Below are 22,892 nucleotides of genomic sequence, written 5' to 3' on the forward strand. Positions count from 1 at the left end.
AAACCTGTTATAAATATTTAAGGAGAGATCATTAAAAATATGATAAAATAAGTAAGAAAAATTATGAAAAATATTCTTTTTGCGAGAACATACCCAAAAACCCTTTCTTTTTTGCCATTCGCTCACCAACATTTTGTGAAAATAAATATATAAGTAACAAAAATAAAATTATGTTCAAACAAATTGAGAAATTGCCATAATAAAATAAAAAAAATAGAGATACCAATATTTGATGGATAAAAAATATTTAATTATGATAGTCGCGAGAGTAGGCAATTAAATACAAAAAAGTATAAAACATCTATGAATAAACAATAAAACATGTAATTATTTTTTATAGTATTTTTCATATTTATAAATATTATAATTTAAAACTTTATTATGTTTTGAAATGTGTGTTGCACATGCTTGGGTGCTAGTAAGAGATAAAACTCCAATGTTTAAAAGTTATGTTATATTATAGTCAATCAAATAGAATAAAAAATCCCAAAAAATATATAAATAATATGGATATCAGTCACTTACAAGAGGTAGCTGATTCCTATTCTCTTATTCAAAACTCCTTCTGAGCCTCCTGCATACTAATAAACTTTGATAATCAGATGTGAAAACTTTTTATGATCCAGTAAAATATATGGACCCACAAACTTTTGCCATCATTATTATTCTCCTACATATTATGCCACCTTTATTATTCTCCTTATATCTTTCATCTCATGTGGATGACAACTGCCTGTAAAATCATGGATTGATGGCTGGTTCATGATACAAATATACTTAATCTTGCATATGCTAGTCAATTAGCACATATATTTCCTTTTCTGTTAGAAAAAACTATTTAGGATAATTAAATTCGCCCCTTGGTCGACTATTGCTGATTATAAGTTTTATTCTTGCTTCATAATTTTAATAGATATTTTTCCTAAATTCTATTCATATTTACATGTTTACATGTAAAATAAATATAAGTGTGCAGAAGTAAATATAACTGAATATATAATATTTGTCTCCCATTTATAAATACTCAGCACATAATGTTAATCAATAGGACTAACATAAAATGACAGTCAAAACTAATTGGCAACTGAGCATATATATATATATATATATATATATATATATGTATCTTTGTGTACCCCTAGTGTACTCTGAAGGAGTGCCAAACCATGAGGTTAATTGATTCGCGAAGGGCTTTATTATCTATTTAACCTTTGGCATCTTAAAAAAAAGGGCACAAGTGCATCGAAGGGTACACGAAGCATTTTTCATTTGGTTGTGGACTCATGATATTGTGGTTTCAAAAGTTTCTAGGTAATATGATTTTCGAAAAAAAATTTCTCCTCATATTTAGCTTATTTATTATATATATCTAAAATAGAGCTCAGCATGCATCATATATGTTAATAATATAATTATTAATAGGCTCGGCTATTATTAGAGCTCATCTACTATATATATCATTAGAGCTCACTTTCTATTTAATATAATTTATCAAATTATTATATTTTATTTTAAAAAAAACTAAAAAAAGAAGGAAAAAATCGTGTCCCATGTATAGCCGATATTATTAATATTGGTAATAATAACATAAGTTTCTATATGAAGACTCTTATGTAGAATTTTCTGTTTGATATATAGATATTGATATGGATATTAATAATAAAAATTTCTACTCGATCATTATTTAATTTTAATATTTTATATATAATAAAAAATTATCTATTAATTTTTTTTATTTATTATAATTTATTATATCATTATATTGCATTTATGAGTGGCCAGAAAAAATGTAGAAAAAAAAATCATATATACGATTTGGCATTTCTAATGCTAGTATCAATAATAAATTTTGTTATAAAGATTTAAAGTTTTTTTTTGTTTGTCATATGGATGTTAATATTAATAATAGAAATTTTTGGTCAACAACCATTAAAATTTTATGCATATAATACTGTAGGTAACTAGATCTTTTTAATCATTATATTTATTATATTGTTATATTTTTATTTTAATAATAGATAAATAAAAAGGGCTGCCCTGCGGGTCATCTACGCTTGTTTGTAACGATCCTACCGCCATTCGCCCCGTTTGAGCGCAGTGCCTCACTACTTCTCCATGGAGGCCTTTAATCCATAGTCTCAAATCCATTTCCTTCCTCTCTCTCTCTCTCTCTCTCTCTCTTCAAGGCTTGGAAACAAGAAAACCCTAATTAGGAGGAGGAGATGGAGCCGGCCAAACAAAGGCGGAAATTAGCCGATCAAATTGACGTAAGAGAACACGATCCCCGATCCCCAATTCCCCCATATACCAGAGCCTCTATATCCCCCAAAACCAATTCCAATTCCACCAATAATGAAGAAGAAGAAGAGCAGGAGCAGGAGGAGCAGGAGCAGGAGGAGTTCAAGAGCTCTGAACTCGGGAAGTGGTCGTCTCTCACCGACGCCTTGCTCCACTCGATCCTCCGCCGCCTCGACACCCTCGAGGACTTCTTCGCCTTCCGCGGCGTCTGCCGCGGCTGGCGCTCCCTCGCCGCCCCCTCCTCCGCCGCCCTCGCCTCCCAACCCCCTCTCATCCTCCTCGCCCGCTGCCACAGCTGCACCGAAGCCTTGTACGACATCGCCAGCCGCCGCCTCTACAGCCTCCACCTTCCCTGGCGCCTCTTCTCCCGCTTCTCCATCGGCTACTCCCACGGCTTCGTCATCACCACCACCCAGCCTCCCCTCCCCAAGCTCCTCCTCTGGAACCTCTTCACCGACGCCAAAATCCGCCTCCCCAAAGCCCCCGAGCCCTTCGACCGCGTCATCCTCTCCTCCAACCCTTCCTCTCCCGGCTGCCTCGCTATATTGTTCTCAAGATCAGGATCTACCGTTCAGTACTGCCATGTCGGCGACCATCTCTGGAAATTAAGTTGCCGGAATTCGCCGCGAGCAAGCGTGATCGATTGGTCGGTCATCGAAGACATGATCTTCTTTAAGGGGAAGCTGTTTGCTCTCACCAGTGCCGAGCAGCTCGTGGAAGTCGAGCTCTTCCCGCTGCCGAAATTGACCCTGCTGAGAGCTGAAACCGGGGCGGCCGTGAAGAGAGGGTATGGCGAGAGGTGGCTTGCTGAGTGTGGCGGCGAGCTGCTGATGGTTTTTGTGCGTATCGAGATGGTGTTCCATGTTTACCGCTGGGACCTTGGAAGAGGTCGGTGGGTCGAGGTGTCCAGTCTGGGTGGAAAAGCATTGTTCATGGGGTCCCGTGGTTTTGCTGCATCTATTGAACCTATGTGCTCCGAAGTCCGGGAGAACTGCATCTATTACGCAGGGAATTGGAAGGACCAGTGGTTTGTGTTCTCTTTGGAGGATAGGTCCCTTGAGTTTGTGCCTGCTGCTTCATGCGGTTTGCTTGGGGGTCGGACTTCGCTGCCGCCTGTTTGGGTTTTCCCAAGCCTTTGCTGACTGATTTATGCAGCTGTGTGCGGTATCTTGAGAGAATAAAGGAGAGAAAGAAAACTTATTAAAGTTATAGTTAGTAGTCTTTTACAAATTAAATATTTACTCAATGGGTTGCTCTGTTATTTTTCATCTTGTAATTCACTATAATTATCTTGTTATATGACTCTAAATATTTCTTCTGTATGTCATGCGGTATTTCTTATTGTATTTAATTAAATTATTAAACTTCTTGCGCAAATGCACCATGAAATGAGGGATGTTCAATTGTTATCTGAAATTTTATGTTAAGTTGCATTTGTGCTCATTTTCCTTATCCAATAACTTAGCAGAGTTTCACTTGCACCTCATTGCTGGGTTGAAGGACCAAGTAAACATTAAATGTGGTCTGCAAGGAGGTTTCTGTGTGTAAGTAAGATTTGACGTGATGAGTTGCTCGAGCATTGTAAACCAGTGTTGCATGGGCGTGGTCTGTGTGAGTTGGGAATTCAAGTTGTGAGGAGACTGGCTGAGCAAAGGTAGTTATTTATGCTGGTATGATTTTATTTTTAATTTTTTCTCGTCTCTTGTGATGATGATTTTCTTCTTTGAGGCTATTGCAACTATTTATTTCTGTTGTGTCACAGAGCTTCACCATATTTGCTCTTTAGGTAGGTATAATCAGTTATGATCTTACAAAAGTTATGCATGCCTTAACATTGTGTGAAAGGGAGAGATGCCAACTCATTTATGTTATGAATGTTCACAAGCTCCCGGATTATTTTTTTTCTTTTATTGGTAGATGAGGCCCAATTATGGGCCACAAAGTGGGAGGTAGCCCTTGACCTTAGCCTAAACTGTTTAACCCTGATGGATCACCAAGATACTTTATTGGCTTCCAGGTTAGCTGGTCATTGAATAATTGTAGCTTATAGTAGTCTGAAAAATACACGGTGGTACCTGTTTTCTTGTTGTCTTACTTTGATAGTTTTTTAAGTATTAATCATCATATTCAGAAACTGCAGAAGTTCATATCATGAGCAGATCAAAAGCTGATATGAAGGATGAAGAAGCTCCAAAGGAAAGGAATGGAAAATTCAAAGATCATTAACTGGCTTGGAAACCAATTTCTTGACTTGAACACATGGTTGTGGAAAAATGCTGATACAAAGTGCAAAGTTGTTAGATGCTGGATGGTAAGATGAGGTAAGTGCAGAAAAATATAGGTGCCATCAAGAACTCATTGGAGTATGCTTTGTCTTAGAGGTGAACCTGGCTGATCTACTGCAGGTCCTATTTCATTGCATTATAACAGAACAAAAGTCTCAAGAAAATCTTCTGGTGTGAGAAAGTGATGTTTCAAGTTTTGCAATCAGTCAGAAGTTTAAATTTATGTTCAATGCCTTTTAAACCTTGACATTCTTGGTTATGATTATTATGAAGCATGTCCTATCAAAAATCATTCTTTGCACTGCTTATCTATATTTATTTCCAATGGACTGTCAGTACAATATGACAAGTATTATTTCTTTTCTTCTAGGACACTTCATTAAATTTGTATAAAACATTATATATGCTTTAGCTTGATATAGCTATCCTTTAGTTGTAGATGCATCTTTTTGTATTTTTTTAAGATTTTCCACTGCTCTCGCCAGGAGAAGTCATTAGATTAGATGGCAGAATATTTTTCTTTTTTTTTTCCCTTTTGCCCTGGTGTCTTGGTAGCAACTGGCTGCATGTCTTCTGGGTCGAGGATCTGGATTGGTCGGGTCACGACTCCTTCTTCTTCGCTTGCTCCAGGAATGCTTTGTCACTCCTTTATGCTCTAAATTCTAAAAAGCTTTCCAATATTTGGACTCCGCGGGAGCTTTTTCCCTTCCATGGCAGCCTTTGGCTATACAGGTTTCATCGCCGATTCCGTGTGGTAACAGCTTGTGGATAAAAGGAACCATCGAAGAACTAACTATAAAATGAATACTAACTTACCTTAAAGAAAGGCGCAATCGATGTTCTTCCTTTTGGAAAGTAGATTGACTGTCTCTCCGCTTTCTGCGCAAAGAGACTTAATCTTCGCGGTATCCAACGAGGTCTGTGGTGAATATTGTGGTTGTTTGGGCACTTCTGTAAGCCTTGCACCTCTATTGGGTAATGCCTGAGTCGCAGCATCAAGGTCTGACCCAAATTGAGCGAAAGGCGGCCACTTCGCGATAGGGTTAGGGGGGAGGGGCTCGGAGCTAAGTCGTGTAAATCTACTACCTTGCCGAGTCCTAAAGTGCACTAATGAGAATGGAGAGAAGGTCACCTCACCCGGCGCTTCTTTGATGATTTTGTTTTCTTTTATACAGAAAGTACGAAGTCAGACTCCAATTGAGTGGAGCACCTCGATGATAAAGTGAAGGAGGGGGAATCTTCTATTTAGACGAGCAAGAAAAGAACGTAACCAACGATTTCGCGGAAAGGAAATCTCCACGTTTGGTTTCCGTCCATTCCGCCCAAGTGGCTCACCCGCGGTCATCTAACTGGCCTTTCCGTCAGCATTTCCATCAGCTACAATAGTAGGAGACATTGACGTCCCCTCAGAAATTTCCGCTCCAGTAACATTGGTCTTGTAGGAGTTATTTTCATAAAGAATTTTTCCATATAAAAGAAGCTATAGAGCCATAACATTTGCCTTCATTGCTTCGGTGTACGGAGTACACTGCACACCAACCCCATCTCTATGAAATACAGAAATTCTTGCAGAAAACTCCAACAAGGTAGGCGCAAGAAGATAGTTTGGTCAAAGTTATATAATAAAGGGTTGGGACTTTGTTTAGAAATTGAAGAAATGATTGGTTGGAGAATGGCAAGGAGTGACATTGAAGTCGACATGGAAAAGGACAAACAAATTATGAGTCCATATGCTGAAATTCATTTGAGGCAACTGCTAAGATAGATTTTAAAATGCTAACTCCATTTGCAACAATAAATATTAATTTAATTTTAGATACAAGACTCAAGGGGAAAAGGTGGATCAAGGAGAAAGAAGATTGAGTTACTTGTCATATTTTGCAGTGAATGCTTTCTATACTATCAAAGATCTGGACTAGACAAATTCTTAAAAGGTTGAAATACTTAGAAACGTAGAAGATTTGATGGTAGAAAAAGAGATTTGAGTTCTCGATCCAAGTTATGATGTTTCAATGTTTCTTTCTTCCTATAGTTGTCATGTTTTATTATAATAGGTATATCAAGATTTTAGGGAATTTTGATGACATTCATATTGACTTTAACTACATAACTGATCATGTCCATTTCATTACATAGTAGCTAATTTCTAGGTATTGTATAGCTCCTGTTTTGCCGAAGTTGCATATTTTGCATTGGCCTAGTAACTGCTGGCAGCATATGAAAATGCTTCAAATTGAAAACTAGTTGCAAAATATTCTCAATCTTGCTTTTATTCATAAATCCGACATGTAGACAGGTTAAGAGGTTTGCTGGCTATTGTCACAACTTTTTATAAGATATAGATGATTTCATTACTACTTAAATGGAAGGAGCGAAGGAAGTCAAAGGTTGTTTTAGCCATGTTCTTACATAGCACTAATTTCAGCACATGCTATGCAAGTAAAAATGAATCGAGGGATGTATAATGTTTGTTGTCAAAACAAAGAGGAAGGGAGCTCTAACTATGCACCTTAGTTCATTTACAATGACAAAAGTCGTAGTGCTAGTTTAAACTGCAAATGCATAGAAGGATTCTTATCATATGTCATTTGATGAAATGAAATAGCTTGCACTGTACCATGCTTCTTCTGTTCATAAAGTCAACTTTTAAAGTTGCTCGAATTTCATTTACTGCAGGAAAGGAAATGCACTTAAAACACTTTAATAGGTGAATCTCTATATATCCATGTTATGTTGATGATTGCTTTCCCATGATTACATGGTTAAATGTGTTTTGATGAAACATAGTACATTAATTCAGAAAAGCAAAGAAAGAAAACTTTAGATAGCCTTAATTATGCAAGGATCAACATTAATAGAGTAACTAACATTAATAAATTGTATAGAAAAGGGATTGGAAACTTAGAGTGTGAATTAGGAGTGAGAGCAAAAGATAAGAGATTCGAGATCATCTTGGTTGTGTGTTTTGCTCCTTAGAGGTCGATGCATGTTTAGATGGGTGACATGTCACCCATCTCATACATGGACGGCTGTTGCCCATCTCTCAGTTCACCCATCTCATGCATGGACATGTCACCCATCTCATACATGGACGGCTGTCGCCCATCTCTCAGTTCACCCATCTCATGCATGGACGACTGTCGCCCATCTCTCAGCCTGCTGTGTATGGCATGCCACCCATTTTGGGCATGCTAGTGTTGTGGGCAACAATCGTCCATCTTTAAGATGGAAATGTGTTACTAGAGCTAATCATGGGCCAGGCTGGATCTATATAAAATTTGAGATTTTCTGTGCCCAAGCCTGGCCCATGATTAGCTTTCGTGTCACCTATCTAGATATGCACCAGCCTCTGGGTTGCAAAACATGAATGGGAGAGGATCCAAACTTAAAATAAGATTATGGAGCTGGGGGAGAATTAAAATCAATGGTTCTAACTATGCGGATAAGTGGTGTACAAGCAAGTTGGCTTGTTTGAATAATGAACTATTCATCGATTGAGCTCAAGCTGAGATCAGGAAACATAGCTTAAAACCAAGTGGCTTGGTTTGTTAGGCTTGAGATACAAATTGATTTGATTGACATTGCTCTGCTTATCTGTAGCTTGCCCTAGCAATGAGCTGATGAGGGAGAGAAGAGGGGGATAGAGCTGAACTCCAAGGGAAGGCCACATGAATGAGGTGACTAGAGAAGGTGGCATGGATGACTACGTTGTGGAAAAGAGGGTTCAGCGTGGAGGAGGTGTGGTGAGGGAAGAGGTGGGAAGAAAGGATAGGCAATGGGCAAAACATCCTGGACGCTTGGCTATTGGAGGTGGCATATTTGGGGACATTGAGGCACTGGATCTTGAAATTGCCATTGTTTGGTGGAGAGAAAGAACTCCTCCAAGGAAAGGCTCCATGAATGAGGTGACTAGAGAAGGTCGCACTGATGACTACTAGTAGTAGTGAAATTAGATTGTGCAAAAAACCAACCTAATCATATGTTTTAAAGATCCATTATGCATCAAGTTGTTCCAAAAGGACTATTAAAAAAATGTTTAGTGTCTAAGTTACAATAGGGTATATGAAATTAAGAACGTATCTTCATCTAGATATCTTAAAACATATGGAATATGAATATTGATTATTTTAGATGCTTCTACCTGGTTGATGGCTGCATCTTCTTCTTGCCCTACCTAGCCGAGTCTGATACGACTACATCATCCTCTTCCTTTTGCCAACATCACTGCCCTATTGTCTGGCCATGGCTTCTCTTCCACCTTTGTCACCAACCCTGCTAACATCCCTCTCCTTTCTCCCACCCTTGTGCACCACCCCATACACTTCCTCCCCTTTCTCTCCACCAAGGTCGGCCTTCCCTTGGGCAGCGAGAACATTGCCTCCCTCCTTGCTGCTTTTTTCCACACCTGTACTGTGGGGCTCCCCTGCGACCCCACACTCTTCTGTATCACCATCTAGGATGTCCACGAGCCCTACTGTGATTTCCCCAATGATGCCGCCACACATGAGTATTTTGGAGCATCGTATCGAGAAGGCACATTTTCTGTTATATGCTAGGACATTTTGGTCCAGGAGGGACTGAATTGAAAAGAAAATCAACCCTACCTTTTCTTTCAAAATTAATTATTATGTAATTTTTTGCAATTTATTTCAACAAAATCTGACATTTTTTTTTTCCTTTTGTCTTTGTAAACAAAGCTTGATGCTGAATTGCTTGGCATGATGCTTCCAACTCTCCTTTCCCCCAAATCCTTCTCATTCTGACCCAAAATGCCAATAAACCTTCCCCCAAACTCTTGCTACCAACCAAACCTCATCCTCTCCTTTCCTCTTGCTATCTTCATCGCTTCCTCCCCTCATCTCGGACCCCTCCTCCGGTCGTGATTCAACATTGGTGATGGCGAGGGGCAGGAGGAGCAGCAACCCTTGTGTGCCAAGGACATGTTGTTGAGCATGGTCGACGATTTGGAGGAGGAGCTCCCGAGGAGATAGAGGAGAACCAGGGCCCCTTGGACAGGCTTGAGGAGGCATTGCAGAGGGTGACTGGGGGAGGGAGGCGCTTTCCCTCATTGAGAGACAAGAAGCTGAAGCGTATGTGCCAATGAGTATGTTCGCCAGCTCAAGAGTAGGGAGTTGGAGGTGAGCTTTGGCTCCCTCGCTTTGTATTTGATTCTTTGTTCAAACCAAGAACTTAGTTATAGGAGAGCATTAGAGAAATGATATGAAACCAAGAATTGTAAGTATTGCATGGTGGTGGCATGGTGACCTAGTACTGGCACAGTGCTTGATACACATTGGAACGGCAACATGTCAAGTACTAGAATGCAGATGATGGCGTGTCAGTGTTGCATCCGATAAGGCATTGGCATGGTGCACATCATGCTGTGCCGATCAATACTTAAATCTATGAGCTAAAAACCAGTTTGACAAATTATTGAGCACTACCTGCATCCAGTTAGTTGGAAAAATAAAAGAACAGAACCCCATAAGTTCATATATAATCCATGACTGGAAGGAGGAACAGGTGGCTTAGTGTCTGACCTTCTTGCGTGAAGGCTTTTTCATTGGAAATGTGGGGAATAGGGATGGGGATTTTTCAGATTCCATGTTGACATGGTATTGCTCACTGAATTATGCAGCCTAGAACAGGGATCTAGGAGTTTTGTTGAAAGTCATGTAGAATATGTTTTGGATCAAGGAGTGTTTTGACATGCCTTAGCAGGCATATGCAAAACTTAAAATAACTTGTTTTGTTGCTTTTCATGAAAGAACTTATTTAGTTGCACATTTTGGAAAGAACTGACAGTTATAACTGTTCAAATTAAGTTTTATAAGTTAACTTTTTCTCCCCTTATTTTCTGTAAAACTTTCTTCATGTGAAATCAGGTTTCCTAAATATCTGGTTTAATGAAACTTTAAGATGACCAAACAGCAGATAAATTAGACTGCCCTTTTTGCCCAAGTTTGGCTTGTCAACTTCACCAGAGAAAAAAGATATCTGTTTGTTGGGTGATGCAAACACCCTTATTGGCGTTGGGAACTCGATATACTCTTACCAATCACTCAGAGTTGAAATAATAGAACATCAGGGGTTTAATAGGAAATCTTTTGATGGAACACTTGTGAAGACCTTGTTTGGGAACAGGAAAAAAATGTTTTGCTGAAAGACTGAATTGACAGAAGAAGATTAACCCTTCAAAATTCTCTCTTAAGCCATATAGAGTTAGATTCACAATAATGCTTCTTGATCACGACATGTGGACAATCATTATGGTCCATCTATGACCTACAAAATAATGCTATAGAAAGTTAAAATTTAAAAACAGCCCAAGACTGTGGAACGTATTTAAACCTTATTAGATAGCAGATATGTATTGGTTTTTATAAAAGCGTCAAGATTAATAAATAGTATTAAAAGTTTGACTAATGCCATGGGTTTTTAGTTTTGCTTCTGTTCCTCTGATATGAGATATGAAATTTATTAATTTACAACTTTACAACTTATATGCAATGGAAATCACGTATTACTTTATGTAGTCAAGAATGGAAGTGGTGGGATACTTCAAACCTCCAGAAGTTCTGTTTCGTTGAGTCAACAAGATCAATTTGTACCATACTTGTAGGTTCTTTTGTTCATTTTATGTAATGCAGTTCCCAATGAGATTTTTTCTTTACTGCAAACTTCACATCTTGAACTAATCTCATAACCCGATCAGTTTGGCATGCTTAGCATTTTTTGCATCTTTTTTATTGTATGAAAATAGGCGTGTCCTAATTTACCGTTTTACATCAACAATAAACACATACGGGTGGCAAAAATTGACCGGATCCAAAAATCTCAACCTGATCCATCCCTATTTGGATCAGGTTGATGTCAGATTTTTCAGTTAGGGTCAGGTATGGGTTAGATTTCTACATCCGAACTTTAAATGGTGGAATGGATCAAAGCTTTGACCTGACTTGGGTCATGTGGGAAGTATTCTATATGGGTTGAAATAATTTAGGTGGGCTGAGTCATGATCTTCAATAAGAATTCTTTTGAGTGATAGGTCTTTTTCTTGATACTAGTTATTTAAATCTTTGTGAAAATTAACCGGTAAGAATTGTGAATATTGGATTTGATAGATTAATTTTAGGTTTATTAGGGAATGAATCTTGCAAAACAGAAAGTTAGGGACAAAAGGGTGACCTAAAATGACCCATGGGTGGGTATAGGTTGAGAGGTCTTGACCTGATCGTAGGTCAGGTTGGATATGGGTCGAGGTTTTGTATGTTGTTGTCCTTACTCGACTAACCTATTGCCCCACCTCCCGACATTCGCATACACACACACACACACACACTCACGTATCATGTAGGTTATCTTTTTCTGTTCTCTTTTTAAATATCAAATTTATATTCTTTTGTTGTAAAATCCCTGTTTATCAATTCTACCATCTGATCTTCACTCAATGACCCTATTAGGTGCTAAATGTTTGATTTTACAATGTTCTATTCTCTTCATGCATTCCTTTCCTGTTTGCTTTTGTACATGTTAATGGACAGTCATTGTTGAATATAATAAAGAATATATAGGTCAATAGTTTGGTAAATCGCATGGATGAAATGGTAAGGAAAGATTTGATATCGCTACATCTTTTAGAAAGTGTGGCCCTAAACAGATGGAATGGAGGAAAAGCATTTGTATAGCCAACCCAACTAGTTTGGGATTAAGGCTTAGTTGAGTTGAGTTTAGGTAAATAGTTAGGTCCAATTGACAATGATAGTCTTCTAATTTTTGATCTACTTAAGTAGAATTTTTGCTATGCAACATATGTATGTTTCTGTTGACGATCACTCCGTTTGTCTGCTACACATGCTATGGTAGCACCAATTGCTATCTTCAGAGTATGGGAAGAAGTCATTAAGAGAGACATGGTAAACCATATAATCGAAATGATGAGTTTACTTAATGAGCATATATATATGTGTGTTTGTATACATATTTTACCATTTTGGAGCATTGTACATCATAAATTATGCAGTTTCTATCGGAACCTGACATCATCTTGTTTGTTAACCTGCTGTAGATGTGATATTTCTTGGTATATGGTATCCCTTTATTACAATATTAGTATTACTTTGTTGTCTCAAACTCATGGTTAAACTAAGTCCCATAAAAGTAAATCAGTTTATGCCAACTTTTGAGTTGACAGAAAACGTACACTCCCACATTTATGATTTTAAGTTCCATGTTTTTTTATCCATGTAGTGTCAGTTCTGTCTGCTCCTAAGGTGGGATGTGGCTTGTCAGATAATTAGAGTACAAATCACAAGTCTAGGAATTTCTTTCGTGTTATAGATTTGTTTTTGACGCTGTTATAATGCTTATAATAATGAATAGTTTTTTCTGTCTGGCTCTGTAAGAGATAGTTAACATGTAGGTTTAGTGGTTTTTATCGTCACAATTATGTTACAACGGTTACCCGATAGTTGCTTTTGTCCTTTTGTAGCTGATTTCAGCAATGGACTGCCATAGATCCTCCACTGAACATCGAGTAAATGTCATCTCAAGGAGGCAACCGAATGTCCTCAAGTTCAAGATAAAATCAGGTACACCTCAGATGACTAATTGATCAAAGTTTTAGGGAGAATCCTTAATAGGTAATATTGTGAATAGTATAACCTGATTCTTTCATCCTATGCTGGTACGAGGCGCCTGCTTGTGCTTTTCTGTTTTTGTAAACTTGCTCATGCTTGTGTTTCAACTACCACTCGTGTTCAGCTTCTCTAACAACCATCAGTTACTGCTTTCTCATATTTCGTAATACATTTTTGCTGACAGATACCACTCTATTGTTCTTCATTATATGGATGTGTCCTGAATATTCCCATCAATGCTTCTTCACTCTTTCATTGGAGTCATTACTGCTTTCTTTATTAAAGCCCGGCAAAATGTGAGCATTTTACCCAAATAATCTGATAAGAAAACCTGAAATCTTCATGCTATTTTGCAATTTCTGCTGTGTACTTTCATAAGCCTGCTAGTTGACGGACACTAACGTGAGTTCGAGACATAATTATCATCACTGTGCCAATATGTCCATCACTCATTTTTACAACGGACTCAGTGATGAGTATTAAAGCTGTTTCAGAATCCATCTGGTGCTTTGCTTAGTGAATTAAGACTTTGATTCTTTTGTACAGGACCTGAGGCTGGTGTTTCTGATGGCAGGCCAAAGAGAATTTCGTCGTTCCTGTTCCTTAACTTACCATCTGCTCTTTCCATCCAGCAGACATACATGCAACCAACTGTTGTGAATATACATTTCCGGAGGTGAAGTTACCTATTTCTTGTATTGATTTTTTCCAAAGTACCAAGCAGCACTGCTTATTTGAAGTGCCAAAAAAGAGTACAAAAGCAAATGTTAATTAGTGTTCGACAAATATTGTGATTCTTTTTTTGGGGGAATATTTGGCTGGGGCAAGATTTTGAGAATTCTGGGATAATGTAAACGGAATCATTTCTGTATAGATTACCTGAATACAATCCCTAATGATATACGACGCAGATGGTTGAAGAATAAAAAATGTTGACAATCATGGTTGGGCGCCCATGAGGGCCTGTCCAAGCCTTGTTCAAGCTTGGTTCACATAGGAGTTATTTTATGATGATAACTATTATTATATGGTGATAACTATTTAGTGTGGTAATCATATCTCCATAAATTTTCAAAAACTTTTCCAATTCTTAGTGATTATAGGAAGGGGATCAGAAATGGGAGACATGGGAAAGAGTTGTGGGATAGAGTTTCCGTTTCAATTGTAAATGCATTTCTGAACGTGAATTTGTACTTCAATGAGGAAAAGGATGCTCAAAAACACAATGAGGAGTCAAAACAAAGAAAGGTTTTGGAAATATTGATCATGCATTTTCACAAGTTATGTTACCGATCTGCCTTTTGGTTGGATATTTTGATTTCTTTAAAAAAATGATGTTATTGTCCAAATCACTCTTTGTTAGAAAAAAATATTTTTCTCTAATTTTCAAAAAGGTTAAAAAAATTGAAAAAAAAAAAATTATCTAGAAAAACAATACAATTGCTACAATGCTGCTTTTATTTTTGATGATATAGTAGTCATTATAACATCAGTCAAATATGAACTTTTTCTCTCAAAAAAAGTCGAATACAACTATACTTTAAATACTTGTTATTAATATGTATAATGTAACTGGCCTTTCCAAAATTATTATATGCTGAGGGTTCAAACCATAATGGATTGATGTGTTCTTTGGGGCCAAAGTACCTACTTTGCCCTAGAAGTCCAACAAAAAAATTTAGTTTAATGCTCACGATGAAAACATGCTGAGCTAACTATCATGAGATCTTTGACAGCTAGCGTAACCTAAGACTTTTATCTTGTAGTTTGTATGCTTTACCATGTGATCTAGTTCTCTTAAGTTCTTCCTAGTTTCCTCAAGATTTGATGGTAGTGTTATAGAGGGTGGAACCATTAATAGTGCAGGCTTTGTAATTAGAAGTCTCAGGTCATCCTTTGCAACAATGAGTAGTTTTGAGTTATATGATATTCACTGCTTTATTGACAGAGCTGAGAGCGACATGAGAAGGTCTTATCTAATCCACTATCATTCTGAGAGCAACCAATATTATATTGGAAAGGGACTCGAGTGATGTAACTGATCCGACAACCTAGGTCAATAGTGCTCATCCTCTACTAGCTAATATACGAAGAATCAAGCTTTGTATTGCAGCATTTGAGGCTATCCACATTTACAAAAAAGCTAATAGTGTTGCGGATTAAATGGCCTTCTATGTAGCTAATCATTCGCAATTCTGAAAAATGTGTTGTTTTCTTTAACAAATCACTATTGCTACCAAGATTAGAAGGAAAATACTTTGGAGCATCTGTTTGTTAGTACATATAAAATATTCATTGGACTTCTACAATGCCGGCTTAGCAACTGGGTTTATCATATTCTTGCAAATTATGCTAATTAATTTCCTCATACACATATTACAGAAAACTTTCCATATAAATGAAATGGATATAACATAGCATTCTTGAAGTTCAAGTTACATATCATCAATGTTGGCCAAGTAATATGGCTAAGCTATAGAGGGATACGCTCGAGTATTGTCGAATTCCGTTTGGCTTTCTTATTTCTATGTTTCTGCTCATCAAACAAGTCAGTCGTTGACGTAGTCAATGGTTTGGCCAGCAAGAAAAAGACTTTTCAGTGCATAAGGACGTTGACCAGAGCCACGGCAATATCATTTCATTTGACCGGCTGTTTGCTTTCAAGGTTCCAGAGTTCGCATACAATCTAAGAAAAGCAACCTCTGTTGGTATTCAAAAAACTTTATAGGAGTTGTCAATATTATAGAACTTGGGGAAATAAATCGGCAGGAGAAAGGAAAAGAAAAGAAAAAGAAAATCAAGTATATTTTTATGTTTGGTTAAGGTAAGAAAATTTTGAAAAAAAAAATTATTGAGAAAACAAGGTACGATGAGTTATCTTAAGTCTTCTGTCTATGCTTCATTCTCTTAAAAGATCTTTTATTTTCTCTTTTATGTTCTCTTCATAAATTTTCATTTGGCCACCAAATGATGGAAAAAAATCTTTCAGCAAAACTTAATTTCTTTTCTTACACTTTCTTAACAACCAAATGGAGACAGAATGTTGAATTTATTGAATAACAATAAAATTTTTATAAATACGCACTCTAAAAATTTGACTTCCGCTTTTAAGAGTGGTTAATGTCTTTTTCTTTTTTCACTCCCGAGTTTGTGACTTTTTTCCCTTTCTTTTCTTCCCTTACTTTTGTCGCACTACTTCATATTACGGTTCTACAACGGATGCAAGAAGTAGATAAGCAAATAATATCTTGTGCCTTATTTATCAAAATAATTTTCAAACTTGATAAGAAGTTAAAGAGTGTTGAATTTATTAGATGTTGATGTAGGCAGGAGAGGAATTAGAAGTTTGAAGATTCTCTTATTATGTAATATTACAGATCCACCCTCTTAAATTTTGACTCCCTTTGTATTTTCCTTCTTTTCCTCTTTTTGTGTAGCACTCATAATGCGAGTCTGATATTTCATTTTCTTTATTTTCTTTTTCTTTTCCCCCTCTTCTATGGCATTTTTTATCCCCACATTGTACATAATCAATTATGTAATGTCCGGGCCCAATACAGACCGGGCCCAATACTGTAGGGCCCAGTTGAATAGTATTGGGCCAGGGAGGGGTTAGCAGGCCACACTGGCCCAAGATGACAATGATCTCCCGCCTGAGGGCTGAAAGGACAGGACCACCAGATGGCCAACGGAGAAACCCCCATAGGCATGCAAAACAGGAGCCCGCCACCTCCTCCCCCTCGGCAACTGAGCTGTGAGCTGGCCTGAGGAGGAGGGGCAGCTGGTGGCTCCCGGAGCAGTGAGGAAGGAGAGAACGCCACCTCTCCTTTGGGGTCAAGTCATAAGCCCTATATTTAAAACCCCTAAGATTTGCTAACCCCGGATTGGATGTACCCTCCCTAAACGTCTAACCCTCTGGATCTACTGCACCAGAGAGCCAAGCCTTGGAGCTGGAGGCGGAAGGGACCCTGCAGCCCTAGGAGAGGAAGGAAGGAGTTTGCCGAGAAGAGATACTGCCCAACTCCAGTCAACCGAATCAAGGTAAGGGCCCTGTAAGTAGGGTTTAGGTAGGAAAATGGGGGGGAGAGAAACCCCTCTGTGGGGTGTTCTCCCCTTTGCTTCACCCATGAAGCAGAGGGGAGAAGACCGACACAGAGGAGACCGGCACAAAGAAGACCGGCATGGGAGAAATAAGAGGAGGACCTACGGGCTGCGGGCCGGACCCATGAGCTGCGGGCCGGACCCACAGGCCGCGGGCCGGCCTGAGAAAGGCCCAAGCCCAGGCCCAACTGCCACCCGGGCCGAGCCCAACCGGACTCGGCCTGCGGGTGACAGTCGCGGCCGCCGCCGCCCTGGGGCTGAGGGGCAGCCTAGGGGAGGCGCCGGGTCTGGCCGTGCCGGCGACAGACGCGGCCCCAAGGCCGCCAGCCTCAGCCCCCGCCTCTCCGCCGGCGAAGAGATGGCGGCGCGGCTCCCACACACGCACAAAAAAAAAAAAAAGAGAGAGAGAGGGATAAGTACTTACCTCGGACCACGGCCTTACCTCGCCGTGGTCGGAGCCGGTAAAGACCCCCGGAGGAGATCCGGCGTCGATCCCTCTCGGCTTTTCCCCTCTTCTCCGGCGTCACTTTGGAGAAGGGGAGAAAGGGGACCGGCCTCCCCCGCCGCTGCCCCGAGAAAGGAGCACCACTCCGGCCGGCAGATCGGAGGGCGCTTCATCTCCCCCGGCCGCCTACAAAAAAAAAAAAAAAAAGGGAGGAGACGGGAGGCGGAAGGGAACCGGAGGAAGGGGGAAGAGGGAGAGACACGAGCGAAGGGGAGGCCGAAGCCTCTGGAAGCTCCCGGAAGAAGAAAAAAAAAAGAGAAAGGAGGGCCTTAACGGGCTAGCGGGTCGGATCCAAGTCCAGATCCGAAACCCGTTAGGCCCAAATGATTCAATCGGTTTGGGTGAGCCCAATGTAGGGTTGATCCAAGCCCAATTGAATTAAACGGATCAATTAAGCCTAATTGATGTTGGGTCTGAACCCGACCAAGCCTGAATGAACCCAAATCAAGCAAATTGGGCCAAATTTGAACCCAATTAAGTTGGATTAGATCCAGCAGACCCAATTGAATATAGATCAGGCCCAATTTAAACCCAATTATATTGGCAGAAGGCCAAATTGGCTAAAAAAAAAAGGGTGAGCTAACATCCGACCCAACCCTTTCTTTAAAGGCCCAATTAGACCTTGTAGAACCAAATCTACTTTAATTAAACCCAAAGGCTTCAAGATGGGTGAATTGAACTGGGCTAAATCCTTGGTTAGGATACAAACAAGTCCATGGTAGGATGAACGAAATTTATGATTAGAGGATAATGTGGGTCTTGCAATGTGATTTTAGGAATCAAAGACCCGTCGTCCGAACCCCAGGGAACTTGAAATACTACTTATTGTAAGTAACCTGTTCTAATCCTGTTAGGGATCATGTCATGTTACTAATGTTTCCTAAGCATTTATTTTAAGCATATATGTTTCATGCATGAGATGTTACAATGCATAAGTAACTTGCATGATCTCAGAAGCTATGGCTATGTATGCAACATGATGATGCTGATATTTTAATCATGCATGCAAGTTGGTATAATGAAATACTATCTAGCAAAGAGGCGCTATTATAATGGGCTCAAAGATGCTACTGATCGAATGCAACTGAGCTGGCCTTGCTAGTGGCCGAGAATAACTTCGCTGGCCTTGCTAGTGGCCGAGAATGACTAGCTGGCCCCGCCAGTGGCCGAATGGACTTCGCAGGAGCATCCGAGAGAATGGACCACGGCATGCCGGGGGCACGGTTTCATATGCATATTTTATGAAAATTTTTGTGACTTGCACTACTGCTTTGTTTAATTTGCATACATATTATGCCATGATGATTATCTGATAAATATGCATGTCAGCTTCTCAAACCCTGATATTCATGTTTAGCCTACTAGTTGATCCGGTAGGATTATGCAGGATTACTTACTGAGCCGTGTAGCTCACGTCTGTTTATGCTTCGTTTTCTTTCAGATCCTCACCAGTGATCGCTATCAGATATATTTTTATTTTGTTACAGAGCTTCGTTATTTTTGGAGAAGCTTATATACTTTTGTACATTTGAATAGCATAGAAGTTCTGTATTTTTGGTATCGAACTTCAAGGTTGTACTGTAAATATTTTAATATATGAAAGTTTGAATCCTTTTGGCTACCTGTTACCCCTGTATGAGGCTGCGTGCTACTGTGGGCGATAGTCGGCAATAGCACGGCCGTGTCACGGATCCGGGTTTGGGGCGTGACAAATTACCATGCCCTATTTATAAAATAATTTCCTACTATATTAGATTAAAAGTATTTCAATTTTCGAAACATGGTCACAATATGCCATCGTCAAAAAATTTGCCAACCAACTATTGACATGCATATCATATATCTATATCTATATATGTTTCGTATATATAAAAAAAATCCAAAAAAACCTAGACCTTTCCAGAGCCCGAAAAAAATCCATACTTCTATCTCGATATATATACTTAAAATATACCGAGCATCGATACGATGCTAGAAATACTAATACTTCAATCTCGATAAATATACTTAAAAATATACCAAGTATGAGTACGTAGAATCAATTTTATGCTAGAAATATCGATACTGGACCCGCAGAATCCAATACAAAATTTGGAAATCTTTCTTTATATAGGTTGCATGCATCAAAGCGCGTTTCATTTTCCATTTGGGTGCAAAAAAAGTTGAATGGCTGGCGGGCGCCTCTGCTTGACTTGAGGTCACGAGACGAAGGCGTCAAGACGGACGAGCCATCGACCCACCTTCCTTCGGCTGTTCCGGTCCACATACAAGTAGAGTCCAGAGACCTCGATTCCAACACCAATCTTGAGATCCATCCATCCTCTCCTATATTACTCAGCCCCCCTTTCTATCTTCTTGCAAGACATCGTGGTCATCATCTCTCGAGTTTTCTCGTCTTCCCGTCTTCCGACTCCTACTCTGCCATCCTCTTCTCTCTCCGATCCCATTTCTGAGATGGCTGGAGACATGAAGGTGAGGTCTTTGTCATTCGCATCATCAATTTTGAGGACATGGGTCCTTTTCCTCTTCTTTTTTTTTGCTTTTGATCTTTTCTCTTGGAATCAAAGAATATTTCTTGGTTGGATTCTCCTGCATCTCTATCTTTTAGCGGATGATTCTGGTTCTTCTTATTGAGCTTGGAACTAATGGACTTGATTGAAAATATGGTGTAATTGCAGAAGCTTGTGCTGAAATTGGATCTGCATGATGATAAGGACAAGAAGAAGGCTATGAAAGCAGTCTCCGCCCTTCAAGGTATCAATCACTTTCTCTTGTTCTTTGTGAATTTGCCCCAAGGAGTTAGCTTTTTGAGCTCATAATTAATTGATTAAGGCCATAAGTCTTGTTAAGGGCTCTCTTGTTAAGAATCATAGTAAAAGAAGTATCAAAAAGAATGTTTGCCCTTTCTTTCTTTGTTTCCTTTTGGTGTGAATAAGAGTTGCTGAATATGTGAGCATCTATTCTCTCACCAGGGATTGATTCCATTGCCATGGACATGAAAGATAAGAAATTGACGGTGATCGGAGCTGTCGACCCGGTTGATGTTGTAAGAAAGCTAAGGAAATTATGTTACACCCAAATCCTTTCGGTAGGGCCTGCCAAAGAAGAGAAGAAGAAAGAGGAGCCAAAGAAGGAGGAGCCAAAGAAGGAGCCCGAGAAGAAGAAAGATGTGAACGAGCAAATCTCTGAGCTTGTCAAGGCATACCAGGCTTACAATCCTCATATGACCACACACTACTTTGTGCAGAGCGCCGAGGAGAATCCGAACGCTTGCGTGATCTGTTAATGGCTGCTTCGCTGGTGGAAAGAAATGTATGCCCGGATCTGCTGGGTGTATTCGTATCCGTACTGTATGGGCGCTTGTTTTAGCGAAAAAAAAAAAAAAAAAATAGTATGCCGATGAGTTCGTGCTGGCGTAATGAAGGACTATAAATATTAGAGTGGATATGTAGTGTGGATGGTGAGAACTAAGATGGAAGAAATGTATGAATAGAGATGAGTGGATGGTGAGAACTAAGATGGAAGTGTGTGAATAGAGATGAGTGGATCTATGGTTGTAAAAGGAGTTTTGGTAGTGATTATTTAGGAGTCTTTTTGATGAAATTTGCTTCCATTACCCTTCACTTTCTTGGACTGTGTGTAGTTTTGAAGCAAATGATCTAGATTTACCCTTTTAATTGGCAGTAAACCTCTTCTTGATTAGTGTTTTGTCTACATGCATAAACCAAACCTCTTCTTGATATTTCAGAAGAATGTGTTTTTTCTGCCGTTTCGGTACCTAATTCTGTATCTATATCATACTAGTATTGTATCGGTATAGAGTCTTTTCAGCACATCGAATGTTGGTATGCCATCCGTACTGGGTACCGATACCGAGCTGATATAGTATGGTATACCTTGTATTATCCGATTCGGACTGGTACGGCAAACTATGTTCCTTAAGCTTGAGACTAAAGTAATAGAATTCTAATTTTCTTGCCAAAAGAAAGAGTGCAAAAACTCTTTTGTTATAGATAAAGCAAGGAAACATCTTTACTCCTCGTCTTGTTTCTTCCCTTTTTTTTTTGTTGCATCAGATTATGCTTTCCAGCAGCATGGAGGAGGTTAATATAAAACAATTCATGTCAAAGAAACTCCAAGGTAATTGAACCATCAAAGAACATGCTTTGGTAAATGGAAATGTATTGTCATCGATGTCAGCTCTTTTTTTTTTTGGATCATGAATGCATGGCTCACCAGGCATTGGGTACTGAAAGAAATCAAAACTTCCAACCGAAAGAAAGATCGGTAGCATACCTTGTGGAATTGCATGATCGATATTTTCAGGATTTTTCTTTGGTTAGGAACAATTGCTTTGAACTTCTTGTTGTACTCTTGAACATCCTCTTTGTTATTGGGAATCCATTTACAGTTGGAATGGAAACTCTTTCCCATAACCCAAGAGTCTTTTGGGTTCATGGATGACGGAGGGAGATTTGAGAGAACAGAGGAGATTTCTATCTAATCTCTCCTGGAAAATTTTTGGAGAGTTTATAGAAGTTGTGATAACTACACTAAGTAGTTATCATCATGTGGCAACTCCTATATAAACCATGGCTCGAACCGGACTTGGTTATGCCGTCATGGGCGCTCGACCATTTCCAACAGGTAATTTTCAACACTTGATTGATTCTTTTGTTTGATTTTTTTTTTTAATCAGGAGGTAATGGCTGCATCTCATTTGTCACCACGGCCAGCAATGTGGCTTAGCACAATTTTTATAGCATATAAATTTAACCTCACACTGTGACATATGCCTTCTTATAATTGTCAATCAACTTAAAATATTCATAGCATAACCTATCTTGAATTGTTATAATGGATATAACAATTTGCATAATTCACACCCACTCAATTAATTAATCATGGATTTGTCAAAGAGATTCCATCGAAGATAATATCGCTGCTCCCTTGACCAAATGAAGAGATAGAGAAGGAAGAGACATCATTGAAGATAAGCACATCCATGCAAGAGAATTTTTTTTTATATGAATCATTTAAGTAAGCTGTCCCTAGCCACTAATT

General features: G+C 39.1%; 2 protein-coding genes and 1 long non-coding RNA gene across 3 annotated transcripts; 2 read left to right on the forward strand and 1 right to left on the reverse strand.

The window, feature by feature from the left end:
• Positions 1–2,056: 2,056 nt before the first annotated feature.
• Positions 2,057–3,675, forward strand: LOC103718948 (F-box protein At3g56470-like). The gene has a single exon (XM_008807965.5). It carries the CDS (start codon positions 2,223–2,225, stop codon positions 3,438–3,440), a length of 1,218 nt encoding a protein of 405 aa, XP_008806187.1. The 5' UTR covers positions 2,057–2,222; the 3' UTR covers positions 3,441–3,675.
• Positions 3,676–12,280: 8,605 nt separating this feature from the next.
• On the reverse strand, positions 12,281–22,562 carry LOC149751119 (uncharacterized). Its single transcript, XR_016398619.1, has 2 exons — positions 22,125–22,562; positions 12,281–15,908 (listed from the first exon to the last, which is right to left on the reverse strand). It is a non-coding gene; the product is annotated as an uncharacterized LOC149751119 (long non-coding RNA).
• Positions 19,947–21,451, forward strand: LOC103695739 (uncharacterized). Its single transcript, XM_008777134.6, has 3 exons — positions 19,947–20,300; positions 20,507–20,582; positions 20,801–21,451. The coding sequence occupies exons 1-3, from the start codon at positions 20,283–20,285 to the stop codon at positions 21,112–21,114; spliced, it is 408 nt and encodes a 135-aa protein (XP_008775356.1). The 5' UTR covers positions 19,947–20,282; the 3' UTR covers positions 21,115–21,451.
• Positions 22,563–22,892: the final 330 nt, after the last annotated feature.

The sequence above is a fragment of the Phoenix dactylifera genome, chromosome 16 (genome assembly GCF_051530095.1).
Source record: "Phoenix dactylifera cultivar Ajwa chromosome 16, Ajwa_hap1_PhDact_Kaust_v1.1, whole genome shotgun sequence".
In the NCBI taxonomy this organism is placed as follows: domain Eukaryota; kingdom Viridiplantae; phylum Streptophyta; class Magnoliopsida; order Arecales; family Arecaceae; genus Phoenix; species Phoenix dactylifera.